The 22,673-nt window shown below is 36.2% G+C and overlaps 1 protein-coding gene across 3 annotated transcripts in view; it reads right to left on the minus strand.

Annotated features, from left to right (window-relative positions):
* The window catches only part of MINPP1 (multiple inositol-polyphosphate phosphatase 1), a 65,132-nt gene that overhangs the window by 21,073 nt on the left and 21,386 nt on the right, over positions 1-22,673 (minus strand). The window contains exon 5 of one of the 3 annotated variants that reach the window (XR_006739128.1): positions 8,820-9,279. Coding sequence is in view for 2 of the 3 variants with exons in the window: in XM_045567936.1 (XP_045423892.1) it covers positions 8,883-9,279 (397 nt within the window). In the remaining variant the exon portion in view is untranslated. Of the gene's footprint in view, positions 1-7,900; positions 9,280-22,673 lie in introns of those variants that run through there. The other 2 variants (XM_045567936.1, XM_045567937.1) reach the window with 2 other exon arrangements.

Below are 22,673 nucleotides of genomic sequence, written 5' to 3' on the forward strand. Positions count from 1 at the left end.
ACCTCCGCCTCCCAACGTGCTGGGATTATAGGTGTGAGCCACCATGCCTGGCCAGGTGTCCTGTCTTATTTGCCAAATCTGGCAATCCTACTTGTTATGTCTTTACATATGCTATCTTTTGCTACCTATAGAAAACCACAAAAAATAAGTAGTAAGCTAATTTTACAAGTAAGAAAACTGAGGCTCAGAGAGAGACCGTAAGAGTTTCAAGATTACTCAGCAGGTACATAGTAGAATCAGGATTGGAAGGTAGATGTGTCCAAACACAAAGCCCTGTTTTTATACTTCTCAAGAAAACTAATAATTGCAGTAATTGTTATTGTGCAGAGCTAGATCAAGAGTATTATAGTTTTATAATCATGAGATTAATAGAAATACTCTTGCAGTTCCCTAAACACAGGTCTTCACCACGCTGAGACTGGTGCTACGTGCCCCTTCTCACCCTGCGAATACTACTTGGCCTTCCTAGCTCAGCTCGAGTTGCCTGATGGAGGAAGGTGTCTCCAAGCATCCCAGGAAGAGGTGCTCATGACATGCCTCTACTACGGCACTTGCACAGTTTAGTGCAATTACCTCCTTAAGGGCCTGTCTCCTCCAGAAGACCAGGAGTGTCCAGAGATAGGGTCCAAGTCTTGATTTTCCCAGTGCCTAGCATGGGAGTGGAGCCTTGGTAAGTTCTCAGTCAAGGCCTGAAGTATGAAGCTCAAATTCTAGGCTTCATTTAGAGTAATTCTACTAAAACGTGTGTGGGATTACCACCTGGGAAACAATAGATTTCCCAGCTTTCTGTGAAAAATGCCATTGGAAAATGAATATTAGAAACTAACCTCTACTCCAGAGATGGACAGTAAATCCTTTACTGTTCAACTTGGAAACAACCCTACCAATTACTTTTTTTCTTTATGATCCTACTTTGCTGCAACCTTTGACATAGTTGTAACTTGTATTATTGCACAGTATCTTGGATGGAGCCTCTGAGAATGAATCCGTTTTAGTTGACATTCACAAATGTCTGGAAGGAAAGGAGGGAGAAGTGAAGAACATTTGAGCCTCCCCCTTCTAGCTCAGCAAAGTTCAAACGAGTCGTCTTTAAAGGCCAATTTTGTGTGAAAAACGAAGTCATTTTATATGCTAAAGATATATGTGCTTGGCATATAAGGATGTTATTCCTTAAAATAGTTCCTTGAATATATTCCAGGGACTTTTAAAAAAATCAACTTAATGTGCATTATAATTCTGGCAAATACAGGGCTTCTCTGTGCCTTTCCTCCTTCGTGGACAGCCACTAGTGATTTCCAAGGGCACCCCATTGGATTGAAAAGAAACATGGTATTCTTGTCCCTTGGCTGACCGACTTATCACCCTGGACTGAAATTCATTTTTAGTGCCAGCAAAACACTAGTTCACTGAGAACAGAAATACAACAATCCCTCTGGTTTTGGGTTGTGCTACCATAGTCAGATTCCTCAGCCCTCTTGCTGAAACTTTCCAGATAAAAATAATTATCTAGGTCAATGTCCTTTCCAAAATGATAAATAAGTGCTACAAAAGGTTGCTATTTATACTGATCAATAAATGTTTCGAAATGATGGACAAACCATGAAACTCAGATTTAGGTAATTTCTATGAAGACAAATAATGATTAAACCCAAAAGGCAACTCTCTTTAGGTAACAGCAATAAACACTCCACTCAGGAAAATATCTAATTGATCCTTTCATGCTGAGGAAATCATGGGTGGAGTTTGGTGTGTCACTTGATGTACTGGACAAAGCTTTAAGTCGAAAGGAAACCTAACGGTGGAATCCCAAACATCAGTTGTGCAGAGTGACTGGTGTTCTTCGAGGCAGTTGAACTTCTTTCCACCCTCAGAAGCAAACTCCTTTTGTATAGCAGGCAGGCTGGGCCGCGGTAAGCACGTGTCGGCTGTTCCTCACTGTGCATGTGAAGACGAGGGAGACAAACATGGTGGCTAAGAACACTGGCTCGAGTCAGATTGCTGGAATTTGTCTCCTAGACCTTGGACAAATTCTGATCCTGGACAAGGTACCTCTCTGAGCCTCATTTTCCTCATCTGTAAATGGAGATCGTAACAGTATCTACCTCATGGGTTACCGTGAAGTTCAAAGACCCAGGGCCTCGTACAGAGTAAGCACACAATCTGTTCACTCCTTTTGCTATTCTTTCTTGCCTGCCAGCCCGGCTGAAATGAATGGAACATAAGTTGGCATGCAGATGGACGATATTTCAGCTTCTGACCACAGCCTTCCCCCAGATTTCCATAAATAACGTAAGTTATTTAATAAAAAGGAGCAGACATTTACATAGAGGGGGATGGCAGGGACTCAGGATTTCAAATGCCTCTCTCCTTCTCCTCCCCTTACCTTGAACCCCTTCTCTCCTGATGTTATTGAGAGAAACACAAACAAAAGCACAAAGGACAAGGCCATGCAACAAATGCATGTTGCAAGACTTTGGCCTGAATGCCTGTGCGGACCCTGGTGAGCTGGACTGGCGGGTAGGGAAGATCCCTTTCACATGGCTGAAAGCAGCCCTGGGGCTTAAGTGCAAAGCAGCTCCCCAGCCCCTTCCTCCCAAAGTCCACATCCTGGTTTTCTGGATCTGACTACTGTTAACAGTAAGAAAAAGAGAATCTGGAAAGAACCAGCAAGTTAGCAAAGAAGCAACATATTCTAGACAATCGGTGTAGCTTACCTAGAACTCTGCTGGTCAAGGCATTCTCAGGAGGTGAGTGCAAGCCTTGTGGCTCCTGGCCTCAATAAGCCTGCCAGAGGGAAAGAAAAAGCCGGAAGACAGAGCCAGGAGCAAGCACTCTACCAGGCTCAGAACTTTAGCTCATTCAACTCATTCAACATATACAACTAGCCTTGGTATCCTTGGGGGATTAGTTCCAGGACCTTCCACAGATAACAAAATCCAAGGATGCTCAAGTTCCTGATGTAAGATGGCACAGTATTTGCATATAACCTAAGCAGAACCTCCTGTATACTTTAAATCAGCTCTAGATTACATATAATACCTAAGACAATGTATTAATAAATGCTACAGTAAATAGTGTTACACTGTATTGTTCAGGGAATGGCAAGGAAAAAAGCCCATACATGTGAGTACAGATGTTTTTTAAACAAGAATATTTTCAATCCGCATTGGTTGAATCAATAGATACAGAACCCATGGATACATACAGAGGACTGACTGTATTTTATTGATCCCCTATTATGAGCTAGGCACTGGTTATAAATGTTAAAACCCTACCTCACCCCAAGGGTGACCCCGATTGAAGTTAATTCATTATAATCACAAGAACAACTCAAGCCCTTGACTCCTTGCACCTCAAACCTGTCCCCTACTCAGTCAGAGCTTAACTCCTTCCCTCTTCATGTTGATGCCTTTGCCCTTGACCCTGATCCATCCTGAGCCAGGGTGTCAAGGAGAGGGAAGAGGGAGGAGAGAGGTTTCATTATCCACAGCCAGCAAATAAGAGAGGGCATCAAGGGAGGAGGTGTTCTTGGAGTTGTCCCTGGTTTTGCTTTGGTCACAGCCAGGTCAGAACGTCTTGACCCAAGTGGGGATGGCTTTCACCAGGCCTCTTTAGATTTTTGAGTCAAGGTACAAAAGCCTCAGCCCCTCTCCCTCAGTTCCAAGACATTGCAAACCGCACACTCTGCTATGGGACTGTCATTTGGCCCAAAATAGAAAATTAGCAGTTGATCTCAATGGGGAAAAAGGCGACTTGCACAAGACAGAAGATCAGGTAGACAGCCTGTACTTGTTTGCTTTGGGAAACAATTTGCCTGATTTATGTCATAAGCAAGATTTTAGTATAGGATTATCCAAGAGCAATAATAATCCACTCAGTGGATTATTATTGCCCTGAGCTGAGGTAGAGGTTAAGTGCTCCAAAAAGATGCTCCCCCAGAAGCTTCTTATCCGGATCAATCCAGTATGGAACCAGAGAAGACCCCGTACAGTCAAAGCACCTTAAGAACAAATTGGGAGGGGATCAGTCTACCAGACTTCAAGCTATACTATAAGGCTACAGTAACCAAAACAGCAGGGTACTGGTACAAGAACAGAGGCATACAACTGTGGCACAGGACTGAGAACCCAGACGTGAAACCATCCTCAAATTGTCATCTAATCTTTGACAAAGCAAACAAAACATACACCGGGGAAAAGAATCCCTATTCAATAAATGGTGCTGGGAAATTCAATCAATGCAGAAGATTGAAACTGGATCCCCACCTCTCACCTCACAAAAATCAGCTCACAGTGGATAGTGTTCTTCTTCTCTCCAATTAAGAACATTTTTAAATTAATTAAATAGAACTTTGTATCCAAAGACATATTTCACCACTACATACTTATACGATTTACATCAAAACTGGATTTTTTTCTAGAAAGAGAGAGTTCATGACCAGCCTGAGCAAGAGCGAGACCCCATCTCTACAAAAACCAGAAAATTAGCCAGATGTGGTGGTGCACAACTATAGTCCCAGCGACATAGGAGGCTAAGGCAGGAGGACCACTTGAGCCCAGGATTTAGAAGTTGTGGTGAGTTATGATGACGCCACTGCACTCTACCTGGGCAACAGAGCGAGACTCAGTCTCCAATAAAAAAAAAAAAAAGGAAGAAGAAGAAGGCTATCATTTTAATGAATGAACATTTACCCTCCCAAAACAACAAACAAAAATGTGGACATATTTGCTTTGGTCTAAAGAATGGTTTAAAATCTGGGAATGTAGTACATAGAAGATGTTGAATTGAGGCTAGTTTCAGAAATAAGAATCCTATCTTAAAATGTGTTATTTCAGTAATGATAAAATTGTTAAACAGTTTTAAAAGTTAACCTCCTCCCAAGTTGGCTGGTATGAAGCTCAAACTATAAATCTTCGTTTCAACTTACTACCAATACTGGAAGAACATGATCTCTCTTTTCCTGCTGTAGAGTTTTCTCAAAAATACTGTTATTCATACACATAAAGAATAAAAAATAGCTGAACAGATTGATGTGAAGATGCTTAAGAGCGAGATAGGCTGCCAGATGAGTGGAAGAAAATGCTTAAGTGAGTGAGAGAAAAAGAAGTAGATGATCTGTGACACAAGTTCAGGGCAATAGCTAGATATGACCAAATTATATAGTAATGCAAATATTTATTTTCAGCTTACATTTGGCAAAAGACAGTCCAAATTCAAACTTTCATTAACGAAACCACACAAAATACCATCTTAGAGAAATTGTCTCCAAAATTCACACTTTCTTTTCTGGTTTGGTTGTATGTAACTTCTGAATCTTTAAGGGCATGCATCAGCACTTTTGCAGTTTACAAAAGGAAAGTACTCAAGGGCATCATAAAAGTTGATTATGCCTGGAAAAAGTGAGCCACCTTTTTCTTTAGACATTGAGTTTTTCTTTCAGTGTTGAAATTAAGATCAAGATTATATACAAAAACACTACCAAGTTAAGTGACTATGTGTTGGAGAGCAGAAACTTCAAAACAATGACATGACCATAAAAAACAGTAGCTTAACTAATTTGGTCATCTATTATGAATGAAGCCTTGTTAGCCAAAGATTATTTTTCAATGTTCATCTCTTTATATATCCTATCCTGGATAAGATCTTTAGTTTTTCTGATGAGAGTCTTCAGTTTTAAGTACTTCCTAAATGAGAATAACAGCATAACTTCTGTAACACTAGCAAAAATGGACCACACTTACCTTCCATCCAACATTTCTGTATGAATTCTTTTACATACATCTTTATATAGTCAAAAGATGACTACATAATCCTAATTAACAATGAAATTTAGCAATTTCTATAAAACTTTCATAGTCTTTGATATTTTATAAAGTATTAAAGAATCAAAAATATTCAGTTAATGTGTCAGACAAGTAAATTTGTTTTAAGGTCTTTTAAGATAAACTCCTTGAATAAAAGAACTAGGTTCACAAATCTTTCTACACCCATAGACTATGTCTAGTGTTTGCACACAAAAAGTACTCAACAGGCATTGATGAATTGAAGGTATTAATTTGCAACAAATGATCAAGATCAATAAAAGTCTTGAAAAATGAATACAGCAGTTAAAATAAATTACTCATTCAAGAATGACACACAGAGTATAAGACCTTTTGTAGAAAATTTTAAAGGTCCCACAAGACTACAAGTTTCCAGAACCAAGCATGCAGTGGAATGGTAAATATTAATTTTATGTTGATGGCTACCTCCAGGCAGGGACTAAAGGCAGTAGGATCATGGAGGCATACAAAAGAGCTTATTTGGATCTAAAACAAACGTTACCATTTTAATTTTGATAGAGCAGGATGGATACATGTGCTCATTATTTTATTCTCTTCATGTCTGCACATTTACAATTATTTTTAATAACACCAGAACTTTGCAGAAGCAATCAATAGAGTGTACTGATGCAGCAGCAGCACTTACCAGCTAATCATCTGTTTATAAACATCATTCATATGCAGATCAATGATCTATGCATCTTTTATAATTTCAACATACAGTTGTATACTCTTAGATTTTTAATAAAATGCATTTCCATTTTTAAGAAATGAGAACTAAATTACAAAACAGTATTTAAAGATAAAACTGTAATGATCCCATCGATTTCATTTGATCTAATTTATAAATGAGTATAATTTTTTCCCCACTTGTATTTAATTCCATGAGCCAGGTTCCTCTCACCTGAAAGAAACCCAAATGGAATGTGTTGGTTTAATCCCAAAATTTTCAAAGTATATTCTCATTTACAATAGTCATAGGAGTTTCTCCTTGAAAAAGAATGCTCAAATGCCAAATAAGACAGGAACCTACTATAATGCCTCCTATAGTAACAATGCACGCCAACATGGTAAAAGCCTGAGACATTCCATAGGAAAGAGAACCCCAAGTTTCCCAATGTCACTTGAACCCAGGATTCTTTCTCTGTAACATCTGTATCTTCTTTCTAGAACATGTGTACTGAGGAGAATATTTGAATTAATCTATATTCATGTCCATTCTGAATACTTGCTATTCTGGAATAATTCAGTTTCTGAGAATGCCATATTGAAATGGTCCTTAATGGTCCTTCATCTTTTCATAGTACATATGCTATACTTACAGCCCCCAAATGTTTGTTGACTTGTCTTTTTTACACACTCATTAGTGCTACATTTTTTAACTTCAGGAAATCTACTCAAAAAGGTATTGGCAAGGTCATGTAACTTGATGGTTAGTATAATTTTAAAGGTGCCCCCGGTCATATTTTGCAAAAGTGAAAGCGACAAGGTTTTATTTTTACTGATAAAGTATTTAAAATCTTTTTATCTTATCCCTAAAATAGGATATGACTAATTTATGGACTGAAAAATTTACTTGACTAAGCATTAACTAGAAAATATTTTGACTCTTGGTGCTAAAAAAGATCCTATTTTCAGTTTGGTTTTTTTTAAGACTAAAACTGATTTTTTAAATTTTATCAGCTGAAACTTGGCTGAAAGTGTCCTAATCCAAGTCATCCATGACAATTTGTACATAGACACATACCCTTAACATTTGTTTTCCCATGGTCTCTCCCCTTAAAAATAAATTACTGAAAAATCAATATAGCAGACTCCAGTAAATTGAGATTTTACTGCATATTGTTTGGTAAGAGTAATCACATATTTTCAACAAAAATCTTAAATCTCTCTTTGAAAGATATCATCTTTGAAGTGAATATGAATTAAAATGCTTTAACAATAATCCATTTATTTGAGGAAATCTGTATTAGAAGAAAATTGCTTTGTATTTCCTGGTTGGGTCAAAACTGCTCAACCAACCTTTTATCTCAATTATTGACTGTATTTCAATATGGACAGCAGAAAAGATCTGGTAGTAAAGTCACAAGAATTTTGTTTATTACAGCAAATACTTTCATGGCATTTGACCGAACTCAGAACTATTTCTTTAAAACAGGTTTAAATCTGTGAAACTAAGCCAGCTGGGAAGAGGTCTTTATTTGCAAAAGAAAAAGAAATCAAACAACCAAAAGATATATTTCACATAATAGAAAACATAAAAATAGAAGCCAAGTGACAGGATGGAAAAGCAATGGATTTAAGAAACTTTGATTCTACCCATCTGACTTGTTGCGAATTGTCCTTTTTGTCTTTCCATTGTTATATATGTAATATAGGTATAAAGTAATTTAAGATAGCCTTGCAAAACTTACTAGATTAAAATGAATTACTGAAAAAGCATTCAAATATTTTATAAATACATTAACAAAAATATTTATTATACTTTTTGTATTGCTTGAGTGAAGGTATCCTTTAAGATCAGACTCTGTCTCTTAATATTGTTTCAAATTTTCATCTAGAGATGATAGCTTTCTTCCAAAGTGATATTCCCAGTTTATCACAATATTTCTGATTAAGAAAGACAATACCAGAACTGTCCTACCTGAGGAAAAGAGAGACTAAACTGCAGCACAACTGGTAAACTTGCTAAACTTAGTTCAATCAAGTTATGGATTGTCCGAATGACATATTTTGTTACTCCACTTTTCAAGTATCATTCTGAAATCATATTCTATCTCAGGGTGAGATTTCTTATATAAATAGAAAGAATTTCATTTCTGTAAACATTTGCAGTGCTGTTTCTTTGAATAGATTTTTCCCCCTTAACAGAGCTGCTCCAGTGAAGAATTATTTCTTACATATCATGTCCAAACCAAAAAAACTCAATGTTTTTCTGTGAAAAGACAGAAATACTCAAGTAATGTAAAAGCTTTCTGTAATCAAGGGATTGCCTACCTATTAGAAGCATGTAATCACTCCGTATAGATTCCTGATGAATTAAAAACATCCTTCAGTTACTCATAGCTCATCAGATGTACTGTTAACTTTTGCTAATTCACATTCTTCACTGGTTTGACAACTCTGAAGGATATCCTTGTAGTGGTTCTTCAGATCCTCATACAATGAAACAGTTTCTTGTGAGTGAGCCAACGGTAACACCTTTTCATTTAATAACAACTGCACTCGGAATTCTTCTTCAGAAGTCTTAGCATTTTTACAATGGTAAAGCACAAATATTAGGTTTGAGGCATAAGGTACAATGTGACCACTTCGGAACTTCCGATGCATTTGTTCCTTATAATTGTAGGCTGTTAGGGGTTCCTTGTCTTTGAAGTAGCCCATGAGAGAAAGCAGTGGAAGAAGGGTCTCTGCATGACCAAACTGGAGGATGACTGGAGAAGAAACTGGCTGAGACCTTAAAAGAGAAATTGAGAAAAAAAAAAAAAGTATATATATTTATGTCATAGAACATAATATCTACACTTAGAAGTAGTATCCAACTTTCCCATTCTTTTAAGTTTAAATAATCCCATCTTTTTTATCTTAACATACATAACTCAAGGATATAGCCGACATTCTGTGTGGCAGAGAACTGAATTTTTTGTGTTTTTCGTTTTTTTTTTTTAAGAGATGAGGTCTTACTCTATTGCCTAAGCTATAGTGCAGTGGTATGATCATAGCTCAGTGTATGGACTACGAACTCCTGGGCTCAAGCGATCCTCCTGTCTCAGCTGCCTGAGTAGCTGGGACCACAGGCACATACCACCATGCCCAGCTAATTTTTCTTTATGTTTTTTGTAGAGACAGGGTCTCATTATGTTGCTCCGGGTGGTCTTGAAATACTGGCCTCAAGCCATCCTCCTGCCTCAGCTTCCTGAGTCGGAGAACTGAACTTTTTATATTGAAAGTTAAGTTCCAAAATTCACAATCACTATAGTGTTGCAAATTCACAGAACCCAATGTGCACATACATTATCCTTTAAGTTTAGAGAGTATGAGTTTTATAGATTAAGGAAACTGAAACAGGTTCTATGAATGAAACTGGGCAGACTGGCCCTTAGTAAATAGATTACTCCATGAAGCTCTTCTGTATAAAGTGTTATTATTTTATCTACATACATATTTATTTATCTCTCTAGGGAATAAAAACAAGTAATATTCAGCAAATGATCAAATGTGAACAGTAAATGGTAATTCACATAATCCTTCAGTGGTTTACAAAATCTGATTTGGGCACTGAATTTGAATTAGAGGCACAAAATGGTAGCAATGTAACCTATTCTAGCTGATAAAATGTGTCTCTGGTTGGGAGTAGGAGTTTATGCAGTGCCAGAAACACAAACTATTTAACACTGTGAGCTAAGCAGTCATCTTTTTTTTCTTTAAGTTCCTTTTCCCAACTTTTATTTAAAAAATGACTATTGTTTTTAAATATATCTTATAAACCTATTCAAACGCAACTAACCATCTGACTTTTGGTTACCACCCAACACATCAGGTTATAAATTGCATCTGGATTTTCTGGGAGGACAGAAGCAGCCGTTTTGGACCTTCTTGATTCCCCAAACAAAAACAGAAGGAGCAACTAGATAGCAAATTCAAAAACCCATGGGAAACATTTACAACGTAACTATGTGGAAAAGTATTCTCTATGAACTACCAATAGCCTCAAGAACTGCATATTACCAGTATCTGTTGAAGAAAGAAGAGGAAAACCACAGAGCATCTGAACAATCTGAGAACAGGAGATGAAAGTGGGGGGAGGAGAACATGGTCAAGAAATCTCAGCAAGCAACCCATCATATTTCTGTACAGTACACACACCAGAAAAGGAGGTTCTGTGAAATTAGAAAAACAGTCTGACACAGCCTTCTTCTAAACATTCAGGAAAACTGAATTTACACTAAAACAAACTACAGAAAAGTAAGTCAGAGAGAGAATAAGGACCAGAATAACATTCATACAAAAAAAATACAAGTATGCTAGAAATACATACTCAAATACTATTTCAAAACAAACTAAGATAATTATTTACTATTTTGAGATTAATGTTCTTTAAAAAGTATAAAACTTAATTAAAAGCCATTAATCAACAGGAGATTCCAAGCCTCTCTTTATAAATGGTATACTTTAATTGGGTCATCTAAAGTACTTAAAAATCTATGTTTATTTCCAAGCAGCATCCCCTTAGGTCAAAAGTTACAAAGCAGTAGCGCTCAGAACACAGCTATATTTAGTTTTATCTGCATAAGTAGTTCTAAATTTTGCATTATTTGTCAATATTTAAGAATTGGCAGATTTAAGATTCTTAAAAATCCAGATTTGGGGCTCTTCTTGGAAATCTGAAAGATCTGGCAACACAAGTGCATATATTCCCATAAGACAATCAGCTGAACAGAAATAAGGTTACCCTCTATAGAGGGCATATACCTGTTGCATAGTACATTTATTATTCCACATTGTCTAACACAAGATGAATTCATTCTGCTGTTACTTGCCTGCCCCTTTTAACATTTGAGTACATGCAAATCAAAGCTTATATGACTGCCATCATTTAAATATAATGGAATTTAATAGAGATACAAGTTAAAAGAAAAACAAGTAATATACTAGTTTACATTTCAAGTCTTTTAGCCAACAGGCAAAAACCTCAAAGCCAGGAATAACTCTAGGCTCAACACTCAGTTATTGCTGTCCACTAGATCTATTCATTGTCTCACGGAAAGAATATACTGCCAGTAACTCTCTCTTTCCCCCACTGACGAACTCTAATAAACTGGGGACAAGAGAGAAGACAATATTTCTGAAATATTATCATTTCAACATGTAATTTATATACAAATTATTGAAGAATTTCACATTCTTTTTTCTACCAAGTATTGGCGATGTAGTATGTAATTTATACTTATAGATATCTCAATTCCAACCAGCCCCCTTTCGAGTGCTAAATAACCAATCACATGTTGGACAGCACAGGATAGACCGTGATATGAACATTCTTACAAACTTAGATTTAAATACTGATCAAATACAGAACAAATGGAAGAAAAGATACAAGACAAATAACAAACAGGCATATGAAAAACGTTGGGGGAGGAAGGAAAGAGACCAAAAAAGCTATGTACGAATTATAAAGTTCAAAGTTCCATTAATCACATCGAAGCTATAGAAGAAACTGAATCTCTTCTGTGGCCCAAATTTAAGTTTGAAACTTGAGGATTTCTTACGTTTATATAAAAGCAATAAACGCTATTTTTTTCTTTTGACTGCCTATCAGTCATATGTTAAAATCAGCTATTTTTCAGAAGAAACTTGAGGAAAATTGTGCTTTAAAATGCTTACTGGGAGTTTTATAGGAAATCAAATAAGTTTATATATTAGATTCACAGAGAAAACCGTACCATCAAAAATAATTACTGTCTTCTGCCATTTAATGAATCCAAATTTAAAATTCTATTCTAGAATTTCAGACAATTTTCAACAGGAAGAAAAAGTGTCAATTTTTATAAATGCATGAATATTACCTTCTTATATAGAGCAATCTCTATTATAGAAACTAGCAACATACAAAATAAACAATATCTTAAAGGTCTGGTTAAATGCACCAATAAAATAATACAAGGATAACAGCCTAACAAACTAAAAACTATAGAGCCACCAAATGTAATTAGAACAAGATTTTGGTTAGAAATCCAAATGTGTCTACAGGAAATAATAACTTATAATTTTTTTATATTTTATATATTTTTACAATAATCAAGTAAAAATATTTTAAGTTTGTGAAGTAATGCCAAATATAAAGGAGAGAAATGAGCACAATGAACACAATTTCATTTGTAATTATTTTTTAATTTTCTACTTTACCCTTTGTGCCTTAAAGTATCTTGCACATAGTAGATGCTCCTGGAACTTAAGAAAAAGGAGCTGACTGATGTTGTTCATATTCACAAAAAAAGGTACTGGACAAAATAGCTGCATTCAATTTTACGAAACATAATAAAGAAGAGACTTTTCAAAGATCCATTTGTTTAATTTGTTAGATGTGACACTCCTTATCTTTCCACGCCAAGTGCCAGGCACCATGCTAGGTTGTTTTTTTTGGAGGGGGGGCATTGGGAGAGGAGAAGAAAGGGCAGTAGTGTAAAAGAACAAAAAGACAAATAAAACATATTTCTGGCTCTTGCAGATTAGCATTTGTCTAAGTGTTAGGGGAACCCACAGAAGGAGAGCAAATCCTTCCATCTGAGGAAGAATTGGATGGCTTTCCTGAGGAGGTGGTGTTTGAGCTGGGTCATGAATGTATTGCTAATAAGTCTTAAAATAGAAATGCTCCCATTGTAGCCTTAGCAAAGTGCAATAGTTGGCTCACCCTATGATGAAGGTATTATCACCCTTTTTAGAGATGAAAAAATTCTTGCCTAAGTTACCTTTGAACCACCAATTAAACTCACTAGAAAATGCCACCCATTAAACTAATGGGAGTAGTTTAATGTAAAAGAATAGCCTAGATCCCATCAAATAATATTAATTGCTTCAGTCTGATTTAAAGTTCAATTTTTCAAAAGATTAGTTTTCTTAAAGCAGGACACACCTGAAATTATTTAAAAACAAATTTTTAGTTTGAACTCCTGGCTCTAGATACAACCTTGTATCAGTCCAAGTCTTCAAAAAAAAATTGAGCATCTGATAAAATAGGTAAGCACAGTGGAAGCAAGAGGCATGCTCCTGCAGCTTGAAAACCAGGGGGCATACCTACTTCAGCCAAATAACTGAATTTCTCCCAGCCTTGGTTCCTGCAAAATGAAGATTAGTCACTTCCCTGGGATTAGTCAAATCCCAGTTGCTGGATTTGAGCCATAGCAACACGTCAGTGCTGGCACAGAACAGTTGATCGATGTGTGATAGCAAACCCCCATGGTAGCAGCAAGAGCCAGAGCAGCTGCAGCAGCAAAGTGCCCCAGGTCACACAGATTGGTGTCGTGCTGAGTTTAAAGCCCAGGAGTTGAGTTCAGGTCAGTTCTCTTTCTAAAAAACTAGTAGACAACACTTTACTCTTAAGGTAGACATGGTATCAAGTAACAAATTCATTTCATTGAATAGTATATTTTAAAACATCAGATATTCCAAAGTACCAAAGGTTCCAACACAAAAGCAAAAATACAGGCAATACCATAAATCAAGTTTGAAGGATACAATTTACACCAAAAAAAGTTTACTTGGAAAAATCTCAATGCCCTTTTGTATAAGAAAATACTTGTATATCTGAAGTAGAGCAAATATAGGAATTGAGTCACTCATGTTTACTTTCAAATCGTCACTGATTTCAAATCATTTAAAATCAAATCAGTTTTTATTTGGGGGAAAAAACACAGTATTTTAACATACTGGCTGAAAAAGAATGCATTGTTAGCGCTTGCTAACAAGGTTTCCAGTACATGAATCTGAATTGGCCAACTCAAAACACCCTCTTTGGCAACATGCAATTTGGTGAAAATACATGTTAAATTCTGCAGAATAAGAAAATGGATTATTTCTTAAATAAGGCATCAATTCTTCTCCAAGAATATACAAATGGTCAAGCCCACATTTCTCAGATTTTTAATCTCAAATGAATATGCAATAAGAAAAATACTCAACAAAAAATACAATTCTACAAAAAGCAGGTTATCAATGATGTAAGCCTCTAGGAGGATGAACAAGGACAAAGAGACAAGAAACTGTGCATCAGAAACATACCACATGACCAAATGCTTCCTAAAATTAGAGATACCATGCCTCCATGAGGTTATCTATACCAGTTTCTATCATTAATTAAGGCATTCAGTTGTACTACATTTTCCACATTGAATGCAGTTTGGTTAGTAATAAATGGTGTGCATGCGCCTAAATTTTTATTCTGGCTCAGAAGAAAGGGAATATGTCAATAAATGACAATTTTTAGTTTCATAGAACCAACATCTAGGCCAAATCTTCAATCTATAAGCAACAGCTATCTGGAACACAGCATTGAGAAGGATTCTGAGGTTGTATCCAGACTAAATGTGATCTACTTTATATTTCCTACACACTTTCCTCTTCATATATGAACCTCCTCTCCTTGCCAATCAATTTCTCCATCTTTATCTTTCATTTCCCAGATATAACTAAAATCAGTTTGGCCATTTCTATGAGACTGGATTTCAAGATACAACAATAGACGATGTTTCACGTTAGTATGATGCTGCATGATTTTTTGCTTTTTGCCAATGGTATCACTACTGCTGAAGTGTATTGTAAGACAAACATATATAACATACCTAAACCAAACCAAATGATCATTTTAAGGAATATGTGTAAATCATTTCTAAATGTATATGCACAAATCTCTATTGTACATAGAATAAGACACTTGGTTTGAAATGTCTTTTTTAAAAATGTCAAGAAAGCAGACTATTATAAATCTGGCTTCGAGAAATCGTATCTCAGAGGGAAATAACTTATAAAATAGAAAAGAATGTCTTATGATACTTTATAAAGTATGATATCAACATGAACATAAAATTGAAACCCTGAAGAGAACTAAAAATTATTTTTAACCATCCACATGTTTTATACAATTCTAAAACTCTAACTTTATTCTTGATTTTTTTATTTCAAAAAAAAAAACCACAGATGTCACTAGTTGTCTAGGTTGAGATTTTAAGTGTAAGAAGCAGAATTCAGCATGCTCTTAAATAAGTTACAACTAAAAGAATCTGAAGTATTTTTTATTTTTGCTTTATCTCAAAGTATTTCCATTAAATAATAGCTCAGAATATAAATCACTGAAGTCTCAAACATAAACAATTTTCTTCACTATTTTGTTTTTCCTAGCCTGAATTCAACTTAGTAATCTTTAATGGTCCAAGTGAAAACTAGAATAAAGATAATAAAGATTACTTCATAATGTATTATTTGGCTCCTTAAGAAAGCAAAAGTAAAACATCTAACTCTTAAGGTATAATAAGCTATAAAATCCAAGAGAGCTTAGCCAATAATTTTTTAGTCATTTTAAACTATACGGTTCAAACCAGGGGTCCATTTACAGCTAAGACTGTCAGAATGCTTTTCTTACAAACAAGAATGACTAAGCAATATATAAGCTGATTTCTACTTCATCATTTGAAACTCAACTGGCAAAGTATCAAACTCTGGCACATTAAAAAAACCCAAACTACTTTCATGGAAATATCTATAACCAAAAGGAGCATATTTTCCTTCCAAAGAGCTAATATAATACCTCTTAAAGAGCTGCTCATGCTTTTTCCTGATTGCTCTTTTATAAGACTTACTCACATTTCTATTTTGACAAAATTAGTAGCATGTCAAATAGAAAAACATATCTTGTTTCTATCAAAATTTTATCTGAACACCAAAAATGGGTACTTGGATACCTATAACTGGTGAAAGCTGGAAGAGCTGTGGGGTTTGTGAACACCTCACAACGAATACACAAAAGTATTTATTTATGGTCCAATTTTTGTCAGAAGCCATTAAAGGTATATGTCAGAATTTTATAAAGTAAATCAGTAATTTCTGTGAAGAAGTGATTTGGTTCCATTTCTAGCAATATGCTAATCTTTGCTGTGTCATACTGAGAGTTAATCTTAAGAGTTCAATCTGATTCTAAGCTATTGCCTAGGAAATGATTTACTCCAGTTAGCATAGGCCCAATCACTATTTGAAAGAACCAAATCTCCAGTTTCTCCTCAAATACACTAAAGTGCCAAGGATGGCATGAGAACTTTTCTGGGTTTCATTCCTAACCTTCTCCAACAAACCAAAGCTGGCCTATGATTAAGCTCAAAATACTGGCAACACTAAATAGGTATGAGTGTGTGTATATGTCTGAATGAGGGAATAAGAGAGTGTGTGTGTGTGTGTGTGTGTGTGTGTGAGAGAGAGAGAGAGAGAGAGAGAGAGAGAGAGACAGAGAGAGAGAGAGAGAGAGAGAGAGAGAGAGAGAGAGAGAGAAACACAATGCAGGTAGGTATGGAACGACAAAAAGGGAATGGGATGTGAAAGGAATTACTTCTCAGTTTACGTGATTCCAAACATAAGGCCTACAAGGCCTATGCATATAGTTGTCATTAAGATTGCTGAGAGCACAAAGATTGTTATATTCTACGCTATCTATGGTCCAATGTAGCTTTCTTTGTCACTGTCATTCAATAAACAGAGTGGTGAGATTCAGGATACCATGACACAAAGGACTAAGGTTTTTCCTTTAACAAAAAAGAATGCAGTTTTTGGCAGAAGATGTAAATGTTTTTTTTTTTTTTTTTTTTTGAGACAGAGTCCCACTTTGTTGCCCGGGCTAGAGTGAGTGCCGTGGCGTCAGCCTAGCTCACAGCAACTTCAGACTCCTGGGCTTAAGCGATCCTCCTGCCTCAGCCTCCCGAGTAGCTGGGACTACAGGCATGCGCCACCATGCCCGGCTAATTTTTTCTATATATATTTTTAGTTGGTCAGATAATTTCTTTCTATTTTTAGTAGAGACGGGGTCTCACTCTTGCTCAGGCTGGTCTCGAACTCCTGACCTTGAGCAATCCACCCGCCTCGGCCTCCCAGAGCTAGGATTACAGGCGTGAGCCACCGTGCCCGGCCTATGTAAATGTTTTTTAAAGGAGGGCTGCCAAGGCAATCAGTAATGAGGCATATTTAATACCCATTGCATCTGTGGTTCTTAACTTTCATGGGGGACAGGAAACCATTTGAGAATCTGTCTAAAGGAATGGAACTTTGTATCAGAGAAAATCACATACTCACAAAAACATCAATATAGTTTTGGGATTTCAGACTCTATATCCCAAGAATCCCTGGGCTATATATTATATTACAATCTGACACCCTGAGGAATAACGTTTATCTACAATTCTATCCCACATTGATTTATATCCCTTGAATCATATATTCCAGAGAAATCTGATAATTTTATACTAATACTACATTTAAAATGTCTAAACAAAATGAAATAAATTTACATGCTTAATACCAAATTAAGAATAATTCAGATATTCTATAATGTGCTCTGAACTTTCCCATTTATCTTCAATCTGTTTCTAATGGTGTTTTCTGTATTCTGATCTATTGACAAACAGACTTCTATTAGTCATATTTCTCAAATTAACTTACATCCTTCACCTGTAATGACTATTCTTTCTTTGGGACTCTTAGCAGAAGTATTCCAAACAACAGGCAGGAGATGGAACACCTTAAACTTTGCTCTCTCCCTCTAATAAAAATGTATTAAACTTGGGATGTTACATTTTCCAAGAAGTGACAAAACCACTTGAAAAAGATATACATTTTAGCTTTCAAAAATCCTTGAAAATACAAACTATTAATACAAACATAAGAAAGTGAATGAACATATGACATTCTATATTAATGTTTATATAGAAATACATAGTCAGAATCACAATGTTTTAATAAAGGTTGGGATCTCGCCAATCCTTCTTATTTCAGAAGTAAGAGTGCCAACATGGTTAAGTCAACTACCTAATGTTATTCAGCAAGAATGCAGTTCTTCAAATTATACTACTCTTTTACTTACATAAATTGACAATTTTATTAAATTTTCAATCAAAAACAAATTTTAAGTGAAAGTCTAAAGTTCTGCATTTAAATGAGAGTTGATAACTATGTGTGTGTTCAAAGTAGGTAAAAGATCCAAAGCAAGTAATTAAAAGTCATTCAAAAAGCTCAACTGGAAAAACAACTATAATTGCATGTTTCCCCCCAAATGTACTCAACTAGATCTTTATAAGCTCTTAATTCATGTTTCACAGTCAACTGATGTTACACAGAGTGTGTTTTTAAACATGATCCAGGAATATCAAATAGAGCTTTAGACAGCTCATATAATCCCCATACTTACATAAGTACAGAAGTAAGTAACATGAACTGCCAGATGCTTTGGGAAGAAAATTACCAAGAAAAAAGTTAAAAAAAATCTTTTTATGCTCATCTAATTGAAACATCAGCTTCAGCGAGTATTTGGAGAAGCATCAATTCCACAGCTTAACACAAATCTAGAACTAAAATGACTCAAGCATAAAGTTTTTTCCTCAAGAAAAAATATATTGAAATACCTTCCACTTTCAGCCAAGAAAGAGTAACAGGGACCGGATTTACTGTCCTGCCTTAAACTACGACAAAGCTGGACAAAATGTATGAAGTTTTCAGATACCTGACAGTAGTCAGAGTAAGAGAAAAGGCAGGCAAATGAATGAGATGAACCCAACAACTGGCCCAGCTTTCTGTCTAGAGTTTCTAGGCCGTGGCACAGGGAGGGGGAGCCCAAACAGTATGGCAATTGCCATGAGCAGATGAGATGGGAGTGAGAATTTAGGGAGGTCATACTGGCTGGAATTCACAGGACAAAGTACTTGAGAAGAGAGAATGCTCTGCAGACCAGCAGGGGTTTCCCTCAAGTTTTCAGCTGGTACTCATCTGCATATGCATGTAGAAATCTATCCAAATCAAAGGGAGAAAACCTCAGAAAGAAACAGGTTAAAAAATTCCCAAAGCTAACACAAAGGCAGAAATTTGTATTCACCCAAGCCAGACTAGGAAAAATCTCAAAATACATCGGGTACCATATAAATACTCAGGAGGAATCGCTTCAATAGTGGGGCAAAATCAGCCCATCAAAAGATATTATTAAAAAAACAAAAAGGCAAACCACACACTAGGAGAATATACTTCTAAAACATAAATCTGACAAACGACTTGTATCTATAATATATATATATATAGTTTCACTCAACCTTCTTAATATCTTGAAAGATGAGTATTACCTATATTTTAAAGACGATAAAATTTTGGTTTAGAAAGGTTGAACAAGGATGTAAATTTTAACATGACTCTAAAACCAATGCAAATTTCATCATCGGTTGTTGTCTGTGATTAAGGCCCAACTCACACCTTAACATCCACAAAGAATCCTTTTCCAACTACCCTGATCCACAGAAATGACTCCCTTTCCCAACATCCACACACTTTTGTCTAAATCTTTTTTTTTTTTTTTAGAGACAAGGTCTTGCTATGTTGCCCAGGCTGGCCTCGAACTCCTGGGCTCAAACAATCCTCCTGCCCCAGCCTCATGAGTAGCTGGGACCATAGGTGACACTACCAGCCACCACACCCACCATATATCACTTTTTTAAGATATCTTCCTTACTTGACTGAGAGCCCCTTGGAAGTAGGTTATAACTTCCTATCCATGTTTATACATTCCCAGTGTCTGGCACTATAACCAGCACATTGTAGTGCTCAAAGAAAGCTACCTGAAATGAACTGAGCCTTTAATTATGGAACCATGGAATCATTTACTAACCCCTTAGCTGGTAGAAACATTTCTTCTATAAAATCGCTAACACAGTTATCCAGATTTAACTAGAATAATTCTATGACAGGGAACTTACTACTTCACAAAACAGCCCATTCTATGATCAACAATAGTTATTAAAAAGTTATGGGGTTTTGTGTTAGGTTTTTTATTTTTAAATAATAACCGAAACAAGATTTGCCCCCTAGTTCTACTCTTGTGGGTCAATGCAGAATAGATATGTTCTCCAAATATGGCAAGAACACATGACAATAAATTCATCAGCTTCTTAAAAAGCTGGATACAATTCAATAAGAATAAGTTAAAAATATGTATGAAGGGAAGATAATCAATTGTATATAAATAATGTATAACTAGTTAATAACAATAAAGAAATTAAACACACTTTGGCTACTTGAAATAACATGAATCCATCAGGCAAATATAATGTTGAGTGAAAGGAGACAAAAGTAAGATATATAGTAGGGTCCCATTTACATAAAGGCAAACTATATGATACTCTTTAAGAATGTAAGTGGTATTAGGACATGTACTAGGGTGCTGGCAATGTTCTATTTCTTGATCCAGTTGATACACATGTAACTGTTCACTTTATAATTAATCATCCTTTAAACTGCATATATGTTTTATGCAGTCTTTTGCATGTATTATAGATTTTGATCTCGCAACAAAATCATTTTGAAATGTGCTAAGGCTTCCAGTAAGAACAAATTTCAAAAAACAGTAATAATGGGCTACCAACTACAGTCTGCAATATTTTTTAAAAAATCACTATCACCAACACCACCTTCAAGAAAGGAAACAGGCCGGGCGTGGTGGCTCACGCCTGTAATCCTAGTACTCTGGGAGGCCAAGGCGGGCGGATTGTTTGAGCTCAGGAGTTGGAGACCAGCCTGAGCAAGAGCAAGACCTCATCTCTACTAAAAAAAAAAAAAAAAAAATAGAAAGAAATTAGCTGGACAACTAAAAATACATAGAAAAAATTAGCTGGGCATGGTGGCACATGCCTGTAGTCCGGGCTATTCGGGAGGCTGAGGCAGGATTGCTTGAGCCCAGGAGTTTAAGGTTGCTGTGAGGCAGGCTGACGCCACAGCACTCTAGCCCAGGTGACAGAGTGAGATTCTGTCTCAAAAAAAAAAAAAAAAAAAAAAAAGAAAGAAAGAAAAGAAAGAAAGGAAACAGGAAACAGAAGGGTCTCATAAAACCTTTTAGAGGACTTTTTCCTGGTAGTCAATGTGGAGTCACTGAATGATCTATTAGGAATCAGATATAATTAGATTTACATCTTAAAAAGAAGAGTGCACTGAAATCTGGGAAGCATTTAAGAGGTGGTTGCTAAAATCTGGAGAGAGGAGATATTAGCCTGAATTGAGGTGATAGCAGTGAGGATGGAGAAAAGTGAAAGAAACTGGCATAAACTGGAAACAAAAAGAAATGCAGTGAGTAGATGCAGAAGGTGAGGGAGATGGATACAAGAACGACAGATAGGTTTGTGGCCTGGATGTCTTGACTGAAAAGGAACTACAGAAGGACTGCAGATATTCCTTCAAAACATTTTGGGAACATCAACTGTATTCCAGGCATCGTTCTAGGCACTGAGAGAGCAGTGAAGGAAACAAAGTTCTAGATCCCACAGACCTACAATCTAGTGATAGTCAATAAGTGACTATCCAAAAGCAGTTGGATATTTGAATCTGAATTCAGAGTATAGGTGGGCTAGTTATAAATGTTTAACTTATTTAGCCAGGATCTTTTAACACTAAAGAAATTCCTAGAACTAAAAGAGATTCCTGTTACACTTGGTTAAATTCAGTGGAACTCTGACTTTGAAAAGTTAGCAGAAAGACCTAGAATCTGCAAACATTTCTAAGAACTTTAAAAACAAGGCCGGGCGCGGTGGCTCACGCCTGTAATCCTAGCCCTCTGGGAGGCCGAGGCAAGGTGGATCACTCGAGGTCAGGAGATGGAGACCAGCCTGAGCACGAGTGAGACCCCATCTCTACTAAAAATAGAAAGAAATTATCTGGCCAACTAAAAATATATATAGAAAAAATTAGCCGGGCATAGTGGCACATGCCTGTAGTCCCAGCTACTCGGGAGGCTGAGGCAGTAGGATCGCTTAAGCCCAGGAGTCTGAGGTTGCTGTGAGCTAGGCTGACGTCACGGCACTCACTCTAGCCGGGGCGACAGAGACTCTGTCTCAAAAAAAAAAAAAAAAAACAAGGTTCCCTCTGTTATAATGGGCTAAGTAATTGACCAAACAACTATTTTAATAACTTGGTGCCACAACACATTTATTTCAATGCTGCCACCTTATGTTAAAACATAGAACTACACAGCCTAAAAAAGCCATACCCTTATCAGACTATAAAATCTAAAAATATCAAAGTCTTGAGAGCCAATCAAAAGGTAGAAGAAAGGTTAATATTGAGAGTTAT

This window comes from Lemur catta, chromosome 14 (genome assembly GCF_020740605.2).
Source record: "Lemur catta isolate mLemCat1 chromosome 14, mLemCat1.pri, whole genome shotgun sequence".
NCBI classification, from domain to species: Eukaryota; Metazoa; Chordata; class Mammalia; order Primates; family Lemuridae; genus Lemur; species Lemur catta.